Genomic DNA, 19,662 nt, shown 5'->3' with positions numbered 1-19,662 from the left:
TTATTAATGTAAGTGCTCTAGAAATTGTATGAAATTCCAAAAAATCTGACATGTCCTGGTATAATGTTATCAGTCACAATTCCAGTTGTTATCTTAAAATGTCATATGTCATAGAAATAACCAAATTTTCTTGTCAGTTCTATTATAATGAATTCTCATCAGATCTTTAAACATGGTTATTTTGTGTCTTTTGTCATGTACAGACTATTACTTTACTCTGACACTTTTGCAAAAGTGCTTCACTGTCAGAAAGGTTCATAGAAAGGACTCTGACAAGTACTCTAGAGTATACATTTCTGATAACTTTATGATTATATAACCGAAACTGGATTAAAGCAGAACAAGAATTAATAACATGGGATTGAATGAAATAATGAGGGGTTTTTTTACAGACTTTTCTTTGAGACATTGCTGGTTCCTTAATGTTTTTTTTTTTTCCAGCTTTAAGTAAAGTATTTTTACTTTTTCATTTTGTAAAGTATACCTTTGTAAACATAATTTAAACATTTACTTTTTCTCCCTACCTGATCCCTCCAGAATGTGGAAACTTACTGAGTATTGTTATTTTTAAACAATATAGTTATTTGCATAAGTTCAATAAGAATCTGTCCTCGTTGGACACAACTGGGAACACTAGTTACATGACCAAGGCTTTGACTGAAATGTCGGACTTCAGAATGTGTACAGGGGAACTTGGCTGGCTCAGTCTGTACTTTTTTTTTTTTTTTTTTTTATGATAGTCGCACAGAGAGAAAGAGAGGCAGAGAGAGAAGCAGGCTCCATGCACCGGGAGCCCAATGTGGGATTCGATCCCGGGGTCTCCAGGATCGCGCCCTGGGCCAAAGGCAGGCACTTAACCGCTGCGCCACCCAGGGATCCCCCTGGCTCAGTCTGTAAAGTGAGTGATTCTTGATCTCAGGATTTTGAGTTCAAGCCCCATGTTGGGTGTGAAGCCTACTTTTAAAAAAAAAATGCTTAAAAGAATGTGCATAACAGATTTAAGAAACTAAAGTTGGTTTTACTGAGCCAGTAAGAGCTCCTTGGAGAAAACAGCCTAGTACCGTGCTTACAGGGTTCTTAGTAGCCCAACCAAGTGGTTAAGGACAGGCACTTCCTAGCAGCCCCAGGGAACCTCAGGATATCCTGGGGACCTCATGAAGAGAAAAATTCACCCAAATCTATAGGTATTTCAGGCTAAGTCTGATGACGAGTCCTTAGCTTGGCTTCTTAGCCTGTAGAGGCTTTTTTTTAAAATTAATTAATTAATAATTTTATTTATTTATTTATTTATTTATTTATTTATTTATTTATTCATGAGAGAGGCAGAGACATAGGCAGAGGGAGAAACAGGCTCCATGGAGGGAGCCCGATGTGGGACTCGATCTCAGGACCCCTGGATCACAACCTGAGCCAATGGCAGATGCTCCACCACTGGAGCCCCTGGAGAGGCTTTTCAAAGTCCAATCTAAGATTCCTTATGAAAGTTTCCAGCAGGGGTGCCTGGGAGACTCAATCAGTTAAGTGTCTGACTCTTGGTTTAGGATCAGGTCATGATTTCATGGTCATGAGATTGAGCCTTGCCTTGAGCTCTGTGCTCAGTATGGAGCTGGCTTGAGATTTCTCTCTCCCTCTCCCTCTGCCCCTCCCCCCACTCACACATTTTCTCTCTCTCAAATGAATAAATCTTAAAAGAAAAAAAAAAAAGTTCCAGCAAAGCAGGTGTAAAAAGAACCCTGACAGTCAATCACTATTCTTGCTGCACTTAACACAAATAATCTGGTCAAATTTAATTTTTCAACTTATTTTGCAAACAGATTAGTCTTACCATGATTCTCTTTGATAGAAATAAGGGTGAATGTTTCAGTAGAAACCAATAACACAACCCTGAGGATGTCAGATTCCACTCCAGTTCGTGGTGTTTGAGGTTTTATTTTACCCCTGTAAACTGTACTGGATCCTGAAGTCTTCAAGTTTCCTCAAAGGTCTGGCTACAACTCCAGACTAACATTTCCAATTTTCTCCCACCATTCTTCTTCTTCTTCTTTTTTTTTTAAGATTTTATTTATTTTTTCATGAAAGACACAGAGAGAGACAGAGATGCAGGCAGAGGGAGAAGCAGGCTCCCTTCAGGGAGCCTGAGGCAGAACTCAATCCTGGGACTCCAGGATCACAACCTGAGCCAAAGGCAGAAGCTCAACCACTGATCCATGCTTCTGATTTGGAATCACAAAGAACAAAGACTGCCTTTGAACCTCATGGTAAGGGACTATGCCAGGTCCTCCTTACTGCCCAGAGAACAGTTACACTTGAGGGACTTGAACCATGGGTCCATGTCTCCCAATTATGCCAGGTCCTCCTTACTGCCCAGAGAACAGTTACACTTGAGGGACTTGAACCATGGCTCCTCCAGGCCCTAGGAACTGCACACCAGCTGGAGATATAAAATTGATATTGACTAAGGAGGTTCCTCCCAAGAAGCGGATGGCATCTTGAGGTGGACAGCCCTGCCAAGGTCACGTATCAAGATCTTCACGTCTCGGGTGCCTCAGTAGTTTAGTTGGTTAAGTGTCCAACTCTTGGTTTCAGCTCAGGTCTCAATCTCAGGGTCATGAATTCAAGCCCCACATTGGGCTCCACACTGGGTGTAGAGCCTACTTAAAAACAAAAACAGAAGGATCTCACCTCCAATATGAAGTCTCTATTTCTTTTTCCTTTTCACTACTTGTGTTTTCTCTCTGAATGCATGGGAAGACAATGCTTTCTAACTGTGGAACTTATCTTTGAATCGATTGTTAAAGCAGTAACTTAGAACAAAATCCTTAGACTCCCTCCCCAAAATTGCTCTTGGTCATAGGACAAACCTTAATTACCTTTTACTTGAGCAAGGAGGTGTGTGTTCTATGGCCAACATCACTTGCTGTACTTGGCTTAACAATGGGTTGTTTTTTTTTAATTATTTGATTCTGATTGGTTTGGTTCTTGGATACCATGGCTCCAAAGTACACTCTAGACATTGGGACTTATCCTGCTTACAATAATCATGGTAGTCTCCCTGAAACACTGTGTTCTCTCAAAAGCTTTAAATGCATGTTTACAGCCACTAACCACCAAGCAAATTATCTTCTTAAGACTAAGTCATCAGAAAGGAAACAAAAGGAATAACTGACTTTTTAAAAAATATAAACCCAAGGTCATGACCTGCAAATACTCCAGAAAGATTCAGCTAAAAGACATAATGACCTGTGAATACCACAGAGAGGATGAGGAAAAAAAATGCAAGAAGTTCAGAGCTTGGAGAAGCACTAATGCCTTAAATTTTTTTATCACATCTCTCAGGCTGAGAGCCTGATCAAAAGGGGAGAATTGTAAAAAACAAAACCAAATCCCACAAGATAACATGCCTAAATGGAGTCACTTATGCAAAGCTCACATCATCAAACCAAGACTTAACTCTTTTTTTTTTTTTTTTTAGTTTCAGAGGTAGAGTTGCATATAACACCCAGTGCTCATCACATCATGTGTCCTCCTTAATACCCATCACCTAGTTACCTCATCCCGCCCACCCATCTCTCCTCCAGCAACCTTCAGTTTGTTTCCTAGAGTTAGGAATCTCTTATGTGCTAAGATTTAACTTAATTACAGTTTTGGCTCTTCCAAAAATCTGAAACCAATCAGCAATCACCTGACCAACACTAGTTAGGGAACCTCCTGGACAGACCATTACCATCCTCTAAAGGAAAGGGACTTTGCAATAACCAATCCCATTTTTATCCTAGTAGGAACCTTCCTTGTTCCTGCTCCATCTAGCTATGAAAGTCTTTCATGTCGTACAGCTCCTCAGAGCTCATTTCTATCTGCTAGTTTGGATACTGCCCAGTTAGAATTGATTTCTGTTCAAGTAAACGCTTAAAGTTGTTAATATGCCTCAATTTATATTTTAACAACAGTTCACAATTAGTACCTTGGAGCCCTAAATCAGGTACCCTGACTCCCAATGGCACCAGCACACTCTTTGCTACAGATTATACCACAAAACTCTTACAGATTGAATGTATTCCTGAGACAGCTTGTCTGAATTATTGAGAGAATAATAATAATAATAATGTTATATTATTGTCTATAATACTTCTTTATTGAAAACAGCTACTTCCAGGCCATTGAAAATGTAAATATTGCCTTGAAATCTTACTTACGGTTTACACCAGGAAAAAGAAGCTCCTTTAGTAAAATTAAACTTCAGTTTAGTGTGTTACTAGCACAACTTAATGCCCCCTTCAAAAAACATATCTAGGGGTCCCTGCCTGGCTCAATCAGTGGCATGTGCAACTCTTGATCTCAGGGTTGTTGAGTTCGAGGCCCATGATGGGTGTAGAGCTAAAAGAAAAGAAAAGAAGAGAGAAGAAAAGAAAAGAAAAAGAAAAGAAGACATATCTATTCTCTCCCTCCAAGGAGCACACCAAACAATAGGCTCTTCATCCAGTCACACAGGGCAGAACACGTCACTTATATCACAAAACACCCCAGGGTGAAAATGCCCAGCACCACATGGCTAACAGCTGGAGCCACTTAAGTACAATTGTTTCAACTCGGCTGACATGAAGAGGGTGGACAGAGCAATTAACTCTTACTGGGGACTGTTCCCTATTTTAAAAAGCACTTCCTGTTTCAGGCTCATCTTTAAAGACAGCATGTAGCACTGGAGAAAGTCTGAATGAGGACACTCAACAAATTACATGTTAGAAAAAAAAATTACATGTTAGATTCCTTATATTCAAATGCACACTCAAGTTGTTGAAACAACCATATTTTTAGGCTTCAATGAGTCTAGTAGCAGTCACCAGGCAGAGAGCAGCCTGCAAAAGTGGAGGAAAGCCTTCCCCAAAACAGATGTAGTTAAGAATACTTGAGGTAGGCACAAATAAGAAACAAATGGGGTTGTTTTACAAATGCAAATAGCTATACTGAGAAGACCATGAAATTGCCTGCAGTTGCAAAAGCGAACTCCATGGGTGAGAGAAACCCAGAATTTAAGGAAAAATTATTTGGGGGTAAAGAATGGAAAGGCAACAAACATTTACTGAGTGTGGGCTACGTCTGAGGTCCTTTATTAAAGCTGTCTGCATTTTTAAAAAGGTAATACAAACATCCTTCTTTTCACATATATAAAAAAGACAAGGAAATGAGACTTAATTTAGCTTCATGTCACATAACCAGCAAGTGATGAAACCAAGATTTGAACTCACATTTGCTGGCACCATAACATTTGCTCTTTCTGTTCTATTTGGCTAGTTCAGAAGAATCGTGAGCAAAAGTCATGTAAGTTGCAAAGCTTCGTGGGATGGCTTCATGGATTACGACTGGGTAGCTAGAAAAACGAAAAAATTAAACAGGCCTAAAGAAAGAAAAGGTTGAGAAAGAAGAAGCCCAAGAAACAGCCAAGTCCAAAATACAATCAAAGAGGAGGTTGACTGATTTCAAGCCTAGGACAACCAGGGACCCAGGGCCTGACCCACTTTCATGGTACTTTATGAAGCATTTTTATTACAGTTATCTGATTAAATCTACTAAAGTGGGCATTAATATTATCTTCATTCTCCTGAGAAAAAATTTGTTTCAGTTTTTAGGTCTTGCCTAAGATCATCCACAAGAAGTGCCAGAACAAAACTCTTAAGTCCAAATTGCAAATTTTTTCCATTAACCCCACAGAGCCAGAGAAATGGCTCTAGATTGAATTAGAAATAAAAACAAAAGTCTTAGCATAGAGGGATCCCTGGGTGGCTCAGTGGTTGAGCGCCTGCCTTCAGCCCAGGGTGTGATCCTGGAGTCCCAGGATCGAGTTCCACATCGGGCTCCCTGCATACAGCCTGCTTCTCCCCCTGCCTGTGTTTCTGCCTCTCTCTCTCTCTCTCTCATGAATAAATAAATAAAATCTTTAAATTTTTTTTAAAGTCTTAGCATATAAAAACAAGGGAAAACCTAGGGGTAATAGTTGAGAGGTGTGTCAGTGTTTTCATCTTAATCCAGTTATCTAATGAGAGACTTTGGATCATTTACCCATCTCTTCCATAGGATATTTCTACCTGAGATTAACTTCCACCATTTAAAAATGGTTAATCTTTAAATGTTCACTTCCAGTGTGTCTATTAAAGAAGGGGTAGAAATGTTCCTCGGTATTCCAGAACAGAAGCCGCTCAAGAAAGGATGGAGAAGAGCTTGTCTAAACTCTCTGTACTGGGGAGAAGCATGTTCCTCTTTGACACTTGGGAGGTAGATATCAGAAGTTACCAACTGGAGCCCCAGAAACTCTCCTCATTTGGATTACACCACCACCTGAACACCAATCCCTTCATTTGAACATTAGAATTATAGAGAAAGAATTAAGTATCCATCTGCTTTTCCAGAATGAGCCATATGTCAGTATTACCCAAAAGCCCCAGATGATGGGGGCTTGTAAAGTTTCTCTTTACAGAAGGACATCAACTAATAAATGTAGAAAGAATGATAAACAACAAAACTAAAACACCACTTGGCAGCACTTTTTTTTTTAAGATTTTTAAAAATTTTCATTTGAGAGGAATGCCTGGGTGGCTCAGCGGTTGAGCATCTGTCTTTGGCTCAGGGTGTGATCCCGGGGCCCCGAGATTGAGTCCCACATCAGGCTCCCTGCATGGAGCCTACTTCTCCCTCTGCCTGTGTCTCTGCCTTTCTCTGTGCGTGTCTCTCATGAATAAATAAAATCTTTTTTAAAAAATGTATTTGAGAGAGAGTATGAGCAGAGGCAGGGGGATAGGGGGCAGAGGGAAACAAGAAGCAGACTTCCCATTGAGCAGGGAGTACAATGCAGGGCTGGATGCAGGACCCTAAGATCATGACCTGAACCAAAGGCAGCCACTTAACTGACTGCACCACCCAAGGTGCCCATCACTCAATAGCATTTATTTATTTATTTATTTATTTATTTATTTATTTATTTTTAAAGATTTTATTTATTTATTCATGAGAGACATACAGAGAGGCAGAGGGGAGAAGCAGGCTCCCCACAGAGATCCTGATGTGGGACTCGATCCCAGGACCCTAGGGATCCTAGGGATCATGACCTGAGCCAGAGGCAGATGCTCAACCACTGAGCCACCCAGGTACTCTGACAGCACTTAATTTAATAATTGATTCAGGCAAAGATCATCAATGAATGATGCTAAGCATTAGTTGAAAAGTTGATAGGAAAGGGGCCAGCTGCATAAGGCTGAAGTATCATCCCATAGCTTGCTCACTGTTCACCAGGGGGAAAATATGACAGATATGATCTGGCTGTCATCTCCTTAACAGTAGCAGCTAGTACAGCAATAACCAGACATCATTTGCCTCCTGATGTTATACAGTATGACATATACGACTTCATTCATGAAGTATTCTTGTTAAATAATGTTTAGCCTACTCTATAGTAAAAATACTAATGTCCCAAATAAAAAATACACTAAGGACTTGAATAAATGTTCTCTAAAGAAGATCTATAAATGGCCAATATTGGCCTACATCACTGAGCATATGAAAAGATGCTCAATGTCATCAGCCATCAGGGAAATGCAAATCAAAACCATAGTGAGACTTCACACCCACTAAGTTGGCTAGAATCAAAAAGTCAGATAAGTGTTGACAGAAGATGCAGAGAAATTGGAACCTTCATACATTGTTAGTGGGAATGTAAAATGATGCAGCCACTTTGGAAAACTGGTAGCCCCCAAAATATTAAGCAGAGTTACCATATGACCTAGTTTTGGAAGGAGAAATTTACCTCTACCCTCAAAGGTTCTTCTGATTGTCCTAAGAATTAAATTAACATGAGACAAATTAACAGGACAAAATCAAATCTAATTTTGAACATACAGGAACACCACGTACAGAGGGTATTCCAAGACAGGAAGGTAAAATGAGGTATATGTATATATGCCATCCTGAGCTAAGGAATGAGATCAGAGAGTAGGGAAATTCACAGGACGATAAGAGCAAATGTTTGAAAATTAGATGCTTGTCCCGCCAGGTAGATGGTCACTCAGAAAAAAATTCTCTCTAATAAAAACTCTCATTCTGGGAAAGACCCCAACTTACATTCTTCTATGTAGTTAAGGCAGGGGCAAATGATTCTCTTGAACCCACAGGATCTTGATTGCATTCTGCTCAAAATAACCCACATGCTAAAGTGGCATATTTAAGGGAGACTTGTTTTGAACCTCTTTATTTGCAATTCCACTCCTCAGTAGACCCAGGAGAACTGAAAGCATATGTTCACACACAAACTTGTGCACAAACATTCATAGCAATATTATTCATGAATAGCCACAAAAGAGAAACAATCTGGATATCCATTAACTTATGAATAGACAAAAGGGCAGTATCACTCAGCCATAGAAGAATAAAGTACCCATCCACGCTACAACATGGAGGGACCCTGAAAATGTCATGCTAAGTGAAAGAAACCAGTAACAAAAGATCACATATTATATGATTCCGTCTATGTAAAATGTCCAGAACTGGCAAATCCATACAGACAGTAGATTAGTGGTTACAAGGGATCAGGGGAGTGGGGAAGCTGGAGTGGAGATGGGGTGTGACTGCAAAAGGATATGAGGCTTGGTTTTTTTTTTGTTGTTGTTGTTTGTTTGTTTGTTTTTTATAGGAGGCTTGTTTTGAGGGCAATCAAGATATTCTGTACTAAGGGACGCCTGTGTGGCTCAATGGCTGAGAGTCTGCCTTCAGCTCAGGTCGTGATCCCAGGGTCCCAGGATGGAGTCTCACATCGGGCTTCCTGCATGGAGCCTGCTTCTCCCTCTGCCTGTGTCTCTGCCTCTCTTTGTGTGTCTCTCATGAATAAATAAATAAAATCTTAAAAAAAAAAAAAAGATACTCCGTAGTTAGTGATGATGGTTGCACAGCTTTCAAAATATACTAAAAATCACCGACTTGTATACTTTAAAGGGATGAAATTTATGCTATGCAAATTATATTTCAATCAAGCTGGTATTTAAAAAATCAAGGAGGTATGTAAAATCAGGTGGTAGTCGTAGATATACATACATTTGTACATTTGAGAATCTCTCTGCAAGGAGATTAAAAAAACTTCATGAACAGTGATTGTCTCTAGGGAGGAAATTATGGGGCTGGAGACCAGGGTGGGAAGGAAATTTCCCTCTTCCCTGTTTTTACAAGTTTTTTTTTTAAAAAAAACCATTTGCATCATCTTACTAGTTCCAAAATGACTTTAAAAATAAAATTGCATGTGTTTTCTGTTTAACCTGAATGTTTTCAAGATTGCCAGTTTTCGGGAAATACAGAGATGGAATAACAAGCCAAAGTACATTACAAAGAAATAGTCAAATGCAGAAGGTAGGGCATTCTACAGGACAATAGGCAGTGATTCTTAAATAAACTAATTAATCAAATGGGGAATTTCAAGATTAAAACAGACTAAAGAGGGGCTGGGCTCCTTGGTAGCAGAGTCAGTTGAGGGCTTGACTGTCCAACTCTTAGTTTTGGCTGAAGTCATGATCTCAAGGTCCTGAGATCAAGCCGTGCATCAGGCTCCACACTCGGTACAAAGTCTGCTTCAGATTCTGTCTCCCTCTTCCTCTGTCCCTCCTTGCCCACACACACTCTCTCTCTCTCTGAAATAAATAAAATCTAAAAAAAAAAAAAAACAGACTAAAAGAGATATAGTCAAATGTAATGCTTGTCTTTCTTTAGACCTGTCTGAGTAAGTCTAGCTACAAAGGACAGCTTTGGGAATACTGGAGAGCTCTGATATGAAATGGACATAAATTGATAATAGGGGATTATTATTGATTTTGTTATGTGTGATCATATTCGGCTGGCTAGATAGGGAAATGCTCTTATTATTTTAGGAATATGTACTAAAATATTTAGTGATGTAAGTCACAAAGACTATAATTTACCGTGGATGCATCAGCCAAGGGAAATTAATGAAACAAATATGGAAAATGCAAACAATGGTTACATTTAGGTAATGTGCCTATGGACACTCATGATATTATTTTCTCCCTGTTATGCATGTGTTTGAAACACTAATAATTAAAAATTAAATAAAACAATTTACTTGAGGATAAAAGCAGTTAAGGAACCTGCTCCTTAGGAGCTAAGAACCAACTTTTTTCACAAGCAATGCAGCAGTGAGCAGTATCGTGCAGTGGGGAGTAGTCTGATGCAGTGGTAAGTCCTATCATGCGGCAGTGGGTCGTGGAATGCAGTGGTGAGCAGTGTAATGCACCAGTGACCCTCAGGAGAGCAGAGACCATGTGTGAGTCACTCATCACTGCAGCCCCACAAACCCAGCCCAAAAATCCGTACAGACCTGGGGCTGATAAGATATCATCCAATGAATAAACAAAGAAAGGAAAAGATGAAAGTGCTATCCAACATAGCATAGTATAAAGACTGCAGAATTCAGAGTGAGAGGATCTGAGTTCAGGTTTCAGTTCATACTTACTAGCTGAGTGATTTTTGACAAGCTCCTTAGCTGCACATGTCTGTTTCCTTGTCTACAATAGGAAGCTCATCCCAAGAGCCGCCTGAGCTACCTCGCAGGGCTGCTGCCATGTCTCAAATGAGATCATACACCAGTAAGCCTCCTTGTTCCCACCTTCCAAATAGGTCTGGAACCAACGATCCTCATCCATATGCCACCATTACCTCTCATCTGAATCCTGGCAACAGGATGTCTCATCCTGGAGTTCACTCTTCCTCCTCTACCCTGCCCCCAAAAATCCTCTGCCTGGGAGGCAGCATAAATTTTTTAAACTTTTAATAATCAGACTATTTACAAGGGAAAATTTCAACACACACAGTTCAACACCCAACGAATGCCCATACACTTATCAATCAACTCCCACAATTATCAACATCCTCCAGTTCCTGATTCACCCAGTCCTCTCACATATGTGCATATTTATCTTTTCTTTTTTTGAAGTATTTTAAATGAAATCTCAGATGTCAAATTATTTCACCTGTCAATCTTGCCTATGCATCTCTTCCAGAAAAGCAATTGGTCTCAAAGATGTCTTTTTATGGCCACTTTGTTTCAATCAGGATCCAACAAGTTCCTCACCCGGCACTTGCCTAACATGCTTCCCAAATCTCTTTTAATCTATAGCAGTTCTCCCTCCTTCTTTTTCTCCCATGCCATTTATTTGTTGAAGAAGGTGGGAATTTTAAAAATAAATCGTGCCACTCACCTACTTAGAAAGCTCTAAAGGCATCCCGCTGCTTCACAGAATAAGATGAAAAATGCCTAGCACTCTTTCATTCATTCAATAAATCATAACAGAGCAACCACTGTGTGCCACAGGGTGCTAGTGAACCAGGGAAATGGAGTGGGGGGGACTATGGCAAGTCAAAGCCTGCCTTCATAGGGCTCAAACTCTAAGGGAAAAGAGAGCCAACAAACAGAACAACAAACTAATAAATGAACAACCTGGTTTTTAGATGGCAATGCATGCCATGATGAAAATAAGACAGGATGGGAAAAAAAGAATCACAAATGGGAGTCTGCGTGTGAGCAGAGCCTGCACGATAGGCAAGTGCAGCCATGGGACATCAGGGCCATGTGTCCCAGGCAGAGGGAAGCCAAGTACCAAGACCCAGATGGGACAAGCTGGCTGTGGTCCCGGGAAAGAAAGCAAGCTGGTGTGGCTGGAGCCTGGCCAGTGAGAACAGGGTCAGGGATGGGGGCAGAGACACCAGCTGGGCAGGGCCACAAGAGGCTTTGAGGGCATGGTGGGGAGTTTGGAAGCCTTGGATTCCAAGGAAAACCCTTGGAGGGCTCTGACCTGGGGGTGACAGGGTCCTCCTGCACACTGGACTTTGCACCACTCTTGTGACATGACAAGCTCCTTCTCTCGATACTCATGGTCTCACACACAGGAAACTTTCCTCTGAACCATAGTCCTGCGCTCTGCCTTCTGGGGCTCACATTTAATCATCCTGAAGTTCCAGCTGACTTGGGAAGGTTCTCCTGAACCTCTCCAACTAGCTCAGTTGCCACCACAATATATGGACTTCTCCCTAGTAGCACTCATCACAGTGGCAATTGGCCAATTATCAGTATAATTATTGGTTTAATGTCCCTCTTCCCCAGTGAACTGTAAACTCTATGAGAGCAGAAACAACACTGATCTTGTTTTAATCTGTATCTCTGAAGCCTAGCACTGTGCCCGGCATATCAGACAGTAAAATTAAGTACTTGCTGAATGAATAGCTTAACACTGCACTGCTTTTTATGAGAAATACTAGCCAGTGTCCTGAAATAGTAAATGTAACTATTCAACACCTGGTCACTCAAAGAATATTTAAAAATCTTAAAATAACATGGACCTCAGAGATAATCTTGTCAAACCTCTTCATTTTATAAGTAACAAGACCAGACACAAGAGGGTGAAAAATAAAACGGTTGGACCTCAATTTTGAGTTGATCCACAGGGGCACCTGGCCAGCTCAGTTAGTGGAGCATGTGACTCTTGATCTCAGGGTTGTGGGTTTGAGCCCCATGTTGGGCACAGAGATTACTTAAAAATAAAATCTTAAAAAAAAATAAAGTCGATCAACATAATGATTCAATTTCAGTTTAGCCCCCACTGGAAATTCATACTCTATTAAGTATTCTATGATTCATCCAGGGCCTCTGCTAGATCACACTGCCTTTGGGCAAATCAGCGGCAGGCGCCTTTTCCTCTGAGTGGCCCCAGCCCCATGCCGAGGTTAGGGCTAGGCGAGTGGCCTGTGTTCTGGGCTCCAGCTCTCACTTGTCCCCTTGGCCATAGCCCTTGCACAGGGAGCAACCTGGGCCACTGGCCCGGACTGCCACTTCCAAGGAAAGTCACAGGGACCGTGTCAAACATGGAGAAACCCTAATTTTACTTAAGCTTTCTGTGAAAGAGTGTAATTGGAATGCCAAAAAATATGATAAAGAAGGAAAGGCAGAAAAGACTGAGGGTCAAAAAAAATGGCCACTCTGGAGAGCAACAGGAATGTTGCAAGAACACACCCTGAAAATGCAATCCGCCAGAAGATCCAGGAGATTAATTTCTCCAGCATGAGTGCTAGGGCTGATGCTGCCGTGCAAGTGTTCGTGCTGTACTAAGAACCCAAGAGAACAAAGGCCATGGCCATGTGGCTAAGTGTTGGGATGCTACACGGACGGGTATGGGCCTTGAAAAGCTTTCTCCCCTGATGGATAACCTGAACACCAATGTGCCCTCCTGGATGTTTCACCGCAGCAAATGTTGGGCAGGGTGAGCAGCGACCCTGCAAGCAGCACAGCAAAACTGCATCCAGAAGCTGCTGCAAGAAACGATTGATGAAGGTAGCCTAGCTCTCCTTGATCTCCACGTTGCAACCACCACAGGCTCAGATAAATTCTGCCCACACCAGCGTTGCTTCCCCAGAACAGACTTGCTCATTTAGGTGATCAAGAGTAATTTAAAGAGGCCCCCGGGTGGCTCAGTGGTTGAGTGTCTGCCTATGGCTCAAGTCATGATCCTGGGATCCTGGGATTGAGTCACAGGGAGCCTGCTTCTCCCTCTGTCTCTCTCTCTGTGTCTCTCATGAATAAATAAATAAAATCCTTTTTTTAAAAAAATAAAATCCTTTTTAAAAAAAGAATTATTTAAAGAACTGGTGCTTCAATTTTCTTTACCTGTTTCTGAAATATGTTATATGTTTATAGAGATAAGTTGCACTCCAGTTACACTGGGTACATAGCGTATGGCTAGAAAGCTGAAACACTATGTGTATAGAATGCTTTCTCTTGCTTTGCTATACTTCCCGATACATGAGAAATTCCAGGGACTTTTCACCTTGACAGATTTTATGGTTCTCTACAGTATGTGTAAGAGTATGAGAGGCATATTTTTGTTAGTGCCTCTGACAGAGCGAGCATTCACCTGTTACATATGAAACATCTTTCTCAAAAGTTACATCAAAACTATGCTACCAAAGTACTACAAGAATAAAGTAGAGGGTGCCTGGGTGGCTCAGTGGTTGAGCCGTTGGCTCAGGTCATGATCCCGGGGTCCTGGGATCAAGTCCCACTTCCAGCTCCCCACAGGGAGTCTGCTTCTCCCTCTGCCTATGTCTCTGCCTCTCTCTGTGTGTCTCTCATGGATAAATAAATAAAATCTTTTTTAAAAAGAATAAGATAGAAAATAAAGGTTTTGGCTTTTTTTTTTAAGACACAATCTCAGCTCTCAATGAAGAAGAAAGCCCACAGTTTGAGAGCACATTACCACACAATAAGCTGTTTAAATACATTAATTCAAGAATGTTCACAACTCCATGAGAAAGACGATGATGTCTCTGTCTTACAGATGAACAAACCAGGGCTTTCAGAGATCCACAGCAAGTAAGTGGCAGAACGGAGATCCAAGGCCACATGAATTGGGCTCCAGAGACCTCACTCTTCCCACATTATCTACTGATACTCCAGGTGAACAGATTAAATGAAGATATGTGAACATCTATCAATAGATCAAGCTCCGAATCAGACAGTGAGTTCTAAGGACTGAGGACTTGACACAGTCTGCAGATACCAGTCAGTTAGGAAGGAGGAGAGTCTTGTGTTGACCCTGAGAATGGAAGTGAATCTGAGAGGTACGAGATGGGTAAGGCAGAAGAACAAAAGAATGAACAAAGGGCCAAAGTAAGGCATAAATGACTCCCTGAGAAAGGTTAAGGCAAAGCTGGAGATGAAGCTCGAATGGTAGGCGGAGGCCCCATATCCAGACCGAAGAGTGCATGGTCTGTCTTCTGAAGTCAGGACAGGGGGTGGGCACTAAAGAGGCTGGACACATTTGGAAAGTGTTGTTGCCAACAGGACAAGAAAGATACAAATGTGAGGACCTGCCATGAAGGTGTAATGGGGAACTGACTGCCATGTTAGTCAAGCCAATGGACAACTCTCATTCTCACCTTTTGGACCCATTTAACATGGTGTGATTTACTCCCTCCTCCTTGATACACTTTCCTCACTTGGCTTCCAGGACTCCTTCTCCTTGCATTTCCTCTCACCTCACTGGCCATGCCCTCCATTGCTGACTCTTCTTCTTTTCTCTGACCTGTTGGAGGCTCCCTGGGACCTCTTCTCCGTCAAATATATTCCCCTGGTGGGGTTCATTTAGTTCTCCTTTTAATCTATGTGCTGATGACTTCCAAATTTATATCTGAAGCCTAGGCTTTTCTTCTAAATTCCAGACTCCTATCCAACTGCCTGCTCCATCCCAGAGCCCTGATATTTGTAGCATGTCAACTACTAAAATATCATTTATTATGTTTGCTGTTTATTTTCTTGGTCCGACTCCTCTGCTAAGAATGCAAATTACTTGAGGATAGGATTCTTTGATTTGTTCACTTACATTTTGAGTGCTTGATATAGTGCCTGGCACATAGTAGGCACTTGGTAAGTATTTGCAGAATAAATGAATAAAGGGACAGCATAAGGCAGCCTCGAGGCAGTGTGAGAACCCTCATGAGGTACCACTACCAAGGGAAAGCAAGCGGCAGTGAAAGTAGCTGAGGGAAGGAGGGACATGAGTATTATCAGTTTGCCATGTGAAACCTGAACCGACAGGTGGGCATTTGCGTAGAAACATTTGGTAGGATTTGGGAATTCTGGGACCAGTGTTTTTTGTTATTGCTTCATCTGTAAAGAAGGGCAGGTTGTCTTGAAGATTAAATAACCTAAAACTAGCAAGTCTCTGACACATGGAAAATACATTCACCCAATAATTGTTTTCCTTCTCAGGGGCTCTTCATCTTCTTAGTCAGGTACCCCCAGGACAGTCCAGACCACCCAGCTCATATGCACATCCCTGATGATTCAGCTGTTCACATCCATCACACCCTGGGTCCCTCCTCGTCGACTCCTGAGAATGCAGCCCTCCCTTGTCAGCCCTCCTTTGAGGATTGCCTTGCTCAGGGTTACCTTTCTTCCAGGCAGCCCTTATGCAATGACTGACCTGCTGTGAGGGCATTGAGGCCCAACCCTCTCACGCAGACTTGAGACAGCTATGGAAAGTCATCCCACTTCAGGGCTCCCAGGTGCTGGCTGAGGCCTTTACTGGGGCTGCAAGCCACTCAGCTTCAGCCTCTGCTCAGCCCGTCAGCACCTCCTTCCCTTCTATAGGTAAGGCACTCAACCCAAAGAAATAACCTGCCTGCTAATCTCCATTCAGACTCCGCTTCCTAAGAGCCCAGCCAGTGGCAGATATAACATCCAACAGAGCTCTGGGATTCTTTCTCATTGAAATGCAGATGAAACCCAAGTAGAGGGGCACCTGGGTGGCTCAGTGGTAGAGCATCTGCCTTTGGCTCAGGGTGTGATCCTGGGGTCCTGGGATCAAGTCCCACATCGGGCTCCCCCCAGGGAGCCTGCTTCTCCCTCTGCCTATGTCTCTGCCTCTCTTGTCTCTCATGAATAAATAAATAAAATCTTAAAAAAAAAAAAAAAAAGAAAGAAAGAAAGAAAGAAAGAAAGAAGGAAACCCACATAGACCTGGAAGGTATGGTTTGACCAAAATCCTTTTTTATATTTTTTAATTTTTTATCAAGAAATTTTCAAAGTTTTTAGAATGTAATGTGGTTAGTCTAATGCCACAAATAAAGGTGAGGAGGAGGTCCCAAATTTAACAAAAGAATTCAGTGGGTCTGTTAAGAGGGAAAAAAGAAATTTCATTTTTATTTTCAATAACCTCTGGCTGGTATGTAGTATTTCCTGTCATTATGAATGCAGGCAACAAAGCCTAGTGGTAACTCTTAATAATCTTGCCACAAATAGAAAATCACAGGTATTCTCACACCACATTTTAGTCTCACAGCACCTGTCTTCAAATGTTGTTTACTGTCCTCATGATCTTGAAAATTCAGTAATTATCTGACTACCACCTCCCACTGGACCCACGGTTACACCTTACTATTTAATAATGGGTAAAGATAAGCACATATGTTACTTCAGACAATTTTTGTTTTAATTTTTTGATCTTTTAAAAAATGTATTTATTCATGAAAGACACAGAGAAAGAAGCATTGACATAGGCAGAAGGAGAAGCAGGCTCCCTGAGGGGAGCGGGATGTGGGACTCCATCCCATGAGCCTGGGATCAGGACCTGAGCCAAAGGCAGAGGCTGAACCACTGAGCCACCCAGGTGCCCTTACTTTTCATATTTTTATCTGGACTTCAACATGACTGATTTCCTGGGCAATCCTGCAGATTTTGGTTTTTGTAATTAAAAGTATTCTAAGAGGGGGTGTTACAGGCTTCGTCGGACCCGGGAGGTCAGGGCGGTCAGCTCACTAGGGCGACACCGTCCCAGGGTAGACCCTTTCAGGCAAAGCCCGCGAGCTGCACGTGGGTGTCGCCAAGGCGCAGTCGGCCGGCGCGGGCAGGACGGGCTCCAGCCGCTGTTGGAGTCGTGTCCTCCCCCCACCCCCACTTCTGGAATGCGCTCAGCTTTATATGAAATCCACATGGTGCGCTGCTGGGGAAGGCGGCGGCACGAAAGGACCCGACCAAGCTGACAGCGTCCCCAGGCCCGGCCCATCCTGAGAAGGCTCCAGGCTAAAGGCCCCCGGGCCCGCTCCCCGCGGGGACCCCGTGGTGACCCTGCTCCGCCACAGGAACCTGGATCGCCAGGTCGTCCTGCCTTCCCGGCCCTAAATTCTGGCCCGAAACGAGCCCCCAGCCGGAGAGCGGACTCACGGCCGAGACACACCCGGAGCCCGCACACAGACGGGGCTGTCGGCGACATCCCCGGGCCGCGCGCGGCTGTGACCGGCTGCTCTGCCCCGAGCGCTGCCCGGACCTGCCTGCCCGGACCTGCCTGCCCGCCCGGCTCGCGGGCCCAAGGGACGGGGCGGCCCAAGGACCGAGGTGGCCCCCAGCTGTGGGGGGTGCCGGGGGCCTCGGGGTGCTGGGGGCCTCGGGGTGCCGGGGGCCTCGGGGTGTCGGGGGCCTCGGGGTGCTGGGGGCCTCGGGGTGTCGGGGGCCTCGGGGTGTTGGGGGCCTCGGGGTGCTGGGGCCTCAGGGTGCCGGGGGCCTCGGGGTGCCGGGGGCCTCGGGGTGTCGGGGGCCTCGGGGTGCTGGGGCCTCAGGGTGCTGGGGCCTCAGGGTGCCGGGGGCCTCGGGGTGCTGGGGGCCTCGGGGTGTTGGGGGCCTCGGGGTGCTGGGGCCTCAGGGTGCCGGGGGCCTCGGGGTGCCGGGGGCCTCGGGGTGTCGGGGGCCTCGGGGTGCTGGGGGCCTCGGGGTGTCGGGGGCCTCGGGGTGCTGGGGCCTCAGGGTGCCGGGGGCCTCGGGGTGCTGGGGGCCTCGGGGTGCTGGGGCCTCAGGGTGCCGGGGGTCTCGGGGTGCTGGGGGCCTCGGGGTGCTGGGGCCTCGGGGTGCCTGGGGTGCCGGGGGTCTCGGGGTGTCGGGAGCCTCGGGGTGCCGGGGGCCTCGGGGTGCTGGGGCCTCGGGGTGCCGGGGGCCTCTGGGTGCTGGGGGCCTCGGGGTGCCGGGGGCCTCGGGGTGCTGGGGCCTCGGGGTGCCGGGGGCCTCGGGGTGCTGGGGCGTCGGGATGCCGGGGGCCTCGGGGTGCTGGGGCTCCCCGGGGCCGGCAGGGCGCACGCGGAGCCGCGCAGACGGGGCGACGGCGAGCACCCCGGCCCGCAGCCCCTCCCGCTGCAGTGGCCCGGCCGGGGGTCCCCGTCCCCGCCCAGGGCGCCCCCGCCGGCCCCCGCCCCCCTCCGCCGCCGGCTCGGCCCCACGCCCTCCGCCGCTGCAGCCCCCGCCCGCCCCCCGACTCGCACTCACGTAGACCGAATCGAGGTCGGATTTGTCGAAGAAGCGGAGCGCCCGCCTCAGCTCCAGGGCTGGGGAGACACGGTCGTCCCCGGGCTCCAGCTGCAGGTCCCCGTGTTCCGGACCGAACGGGAAGAGCTCCTGGCGGCTCAGGCAGCCCCCGGGCCCCACCAGCAGCAGCTGCAGCAGCAGCGCCCGCGTCCACGCAGTCTCGCCCCGGCGCCTCGCGGCCGACATGGTCCCGAACTGGCGTCCCGCAAACCTAGCGGCTCGGCGGACGAGGCCGGGGAGGGCGGAGACGTAACCGGACGCCCCTCGGCTGCCCCTGCACCCGCCTCCCGAGGTTCCCACCCCGGGAAATAGCGGAGGAGGACCCGGGGAGGTGGGGGGTGGGAGGGGGAGGGGTGGGGAGGGGGAGGGCCCGCCCGCCCCGGGCCGGACGCGCCGCCGAGGCCGCCCAATGGGCGGGGGGGGGGGGGAGGGGCTCCGCCCACCCCCGCGGTCCTGGCGCGTCGCCCTGGACCCCGCGGGGGCAGCAGCGCGGGGGCCGCGGGAGAGCCGAGCGCGCGGCCTCGCGCCCCGGGCCTGGGGTCCGGGCCCAGTGGAGGGCGGGCTGCGTGGAAATGCTCCGCCTTCGGGAGCACAGTCCACCCCCGCGCTGCTCGGCGGCGTCCGAGGTCGGGCTCCCTGGGCCGCACTCTGGCAGGAAGAGGGGGTAGGTAGGTGCAGGAAATCAGGGGCAGGGGACTGGACCGGAGCGCGTTCATCTACTCCTCCATCCAGGTTTTCAGCGTCCTTGAGTGAGGTGGAAGTTCGGCCGGACGTGG

The 19,662-nt window shown here is 45.8% G+C and overlaps 1 protein-coding gene across 1 annotated transcript in view; it reads right to left on the bottom strand.

The window, feature by feature from the left end:
• The window catches only part of NID1 (nidogen 1), an 83,346-nt gene extending 63,940 nt beyond the window's left edge, over positions 1-19,406 (bottom strand). Inside the window, exon 1 of the mRNA XM_026008726.2 lies at positions 18,848-19,406. Within this exon, the coding sequence (XP_025864511.2) occupies positions 18,848-19,072 (225 nt within the window). The 5' untranslated portion in view covers positions 19,073-19,406. The remainder of the gene's footprint in view (positions 1-18,847) is intronic.
• Positions 19,407-19,662: the final 256 nt, after the last annotated feature.

The sequence above is a fragment of the Vulpes vulpes genome, chromosome 4, assembly GCF_048418805.1.
Source record: "Vulpes vulpes isolate BD-2025 chromosome 4, VulVul3, whole genome shotgun sequence".
NCBI classification, from domain to species: Eukaryota; Metazoa; Chordata; class Mammalia; order Carnivora; family Canidae; genus Vulpes; species Vulpes vulpes.
The sequence above is the reverse complement of the archived record's forward strand: the minus strand, read 5'-3'. Positions and strand labels throughout refer to the sequence as shown.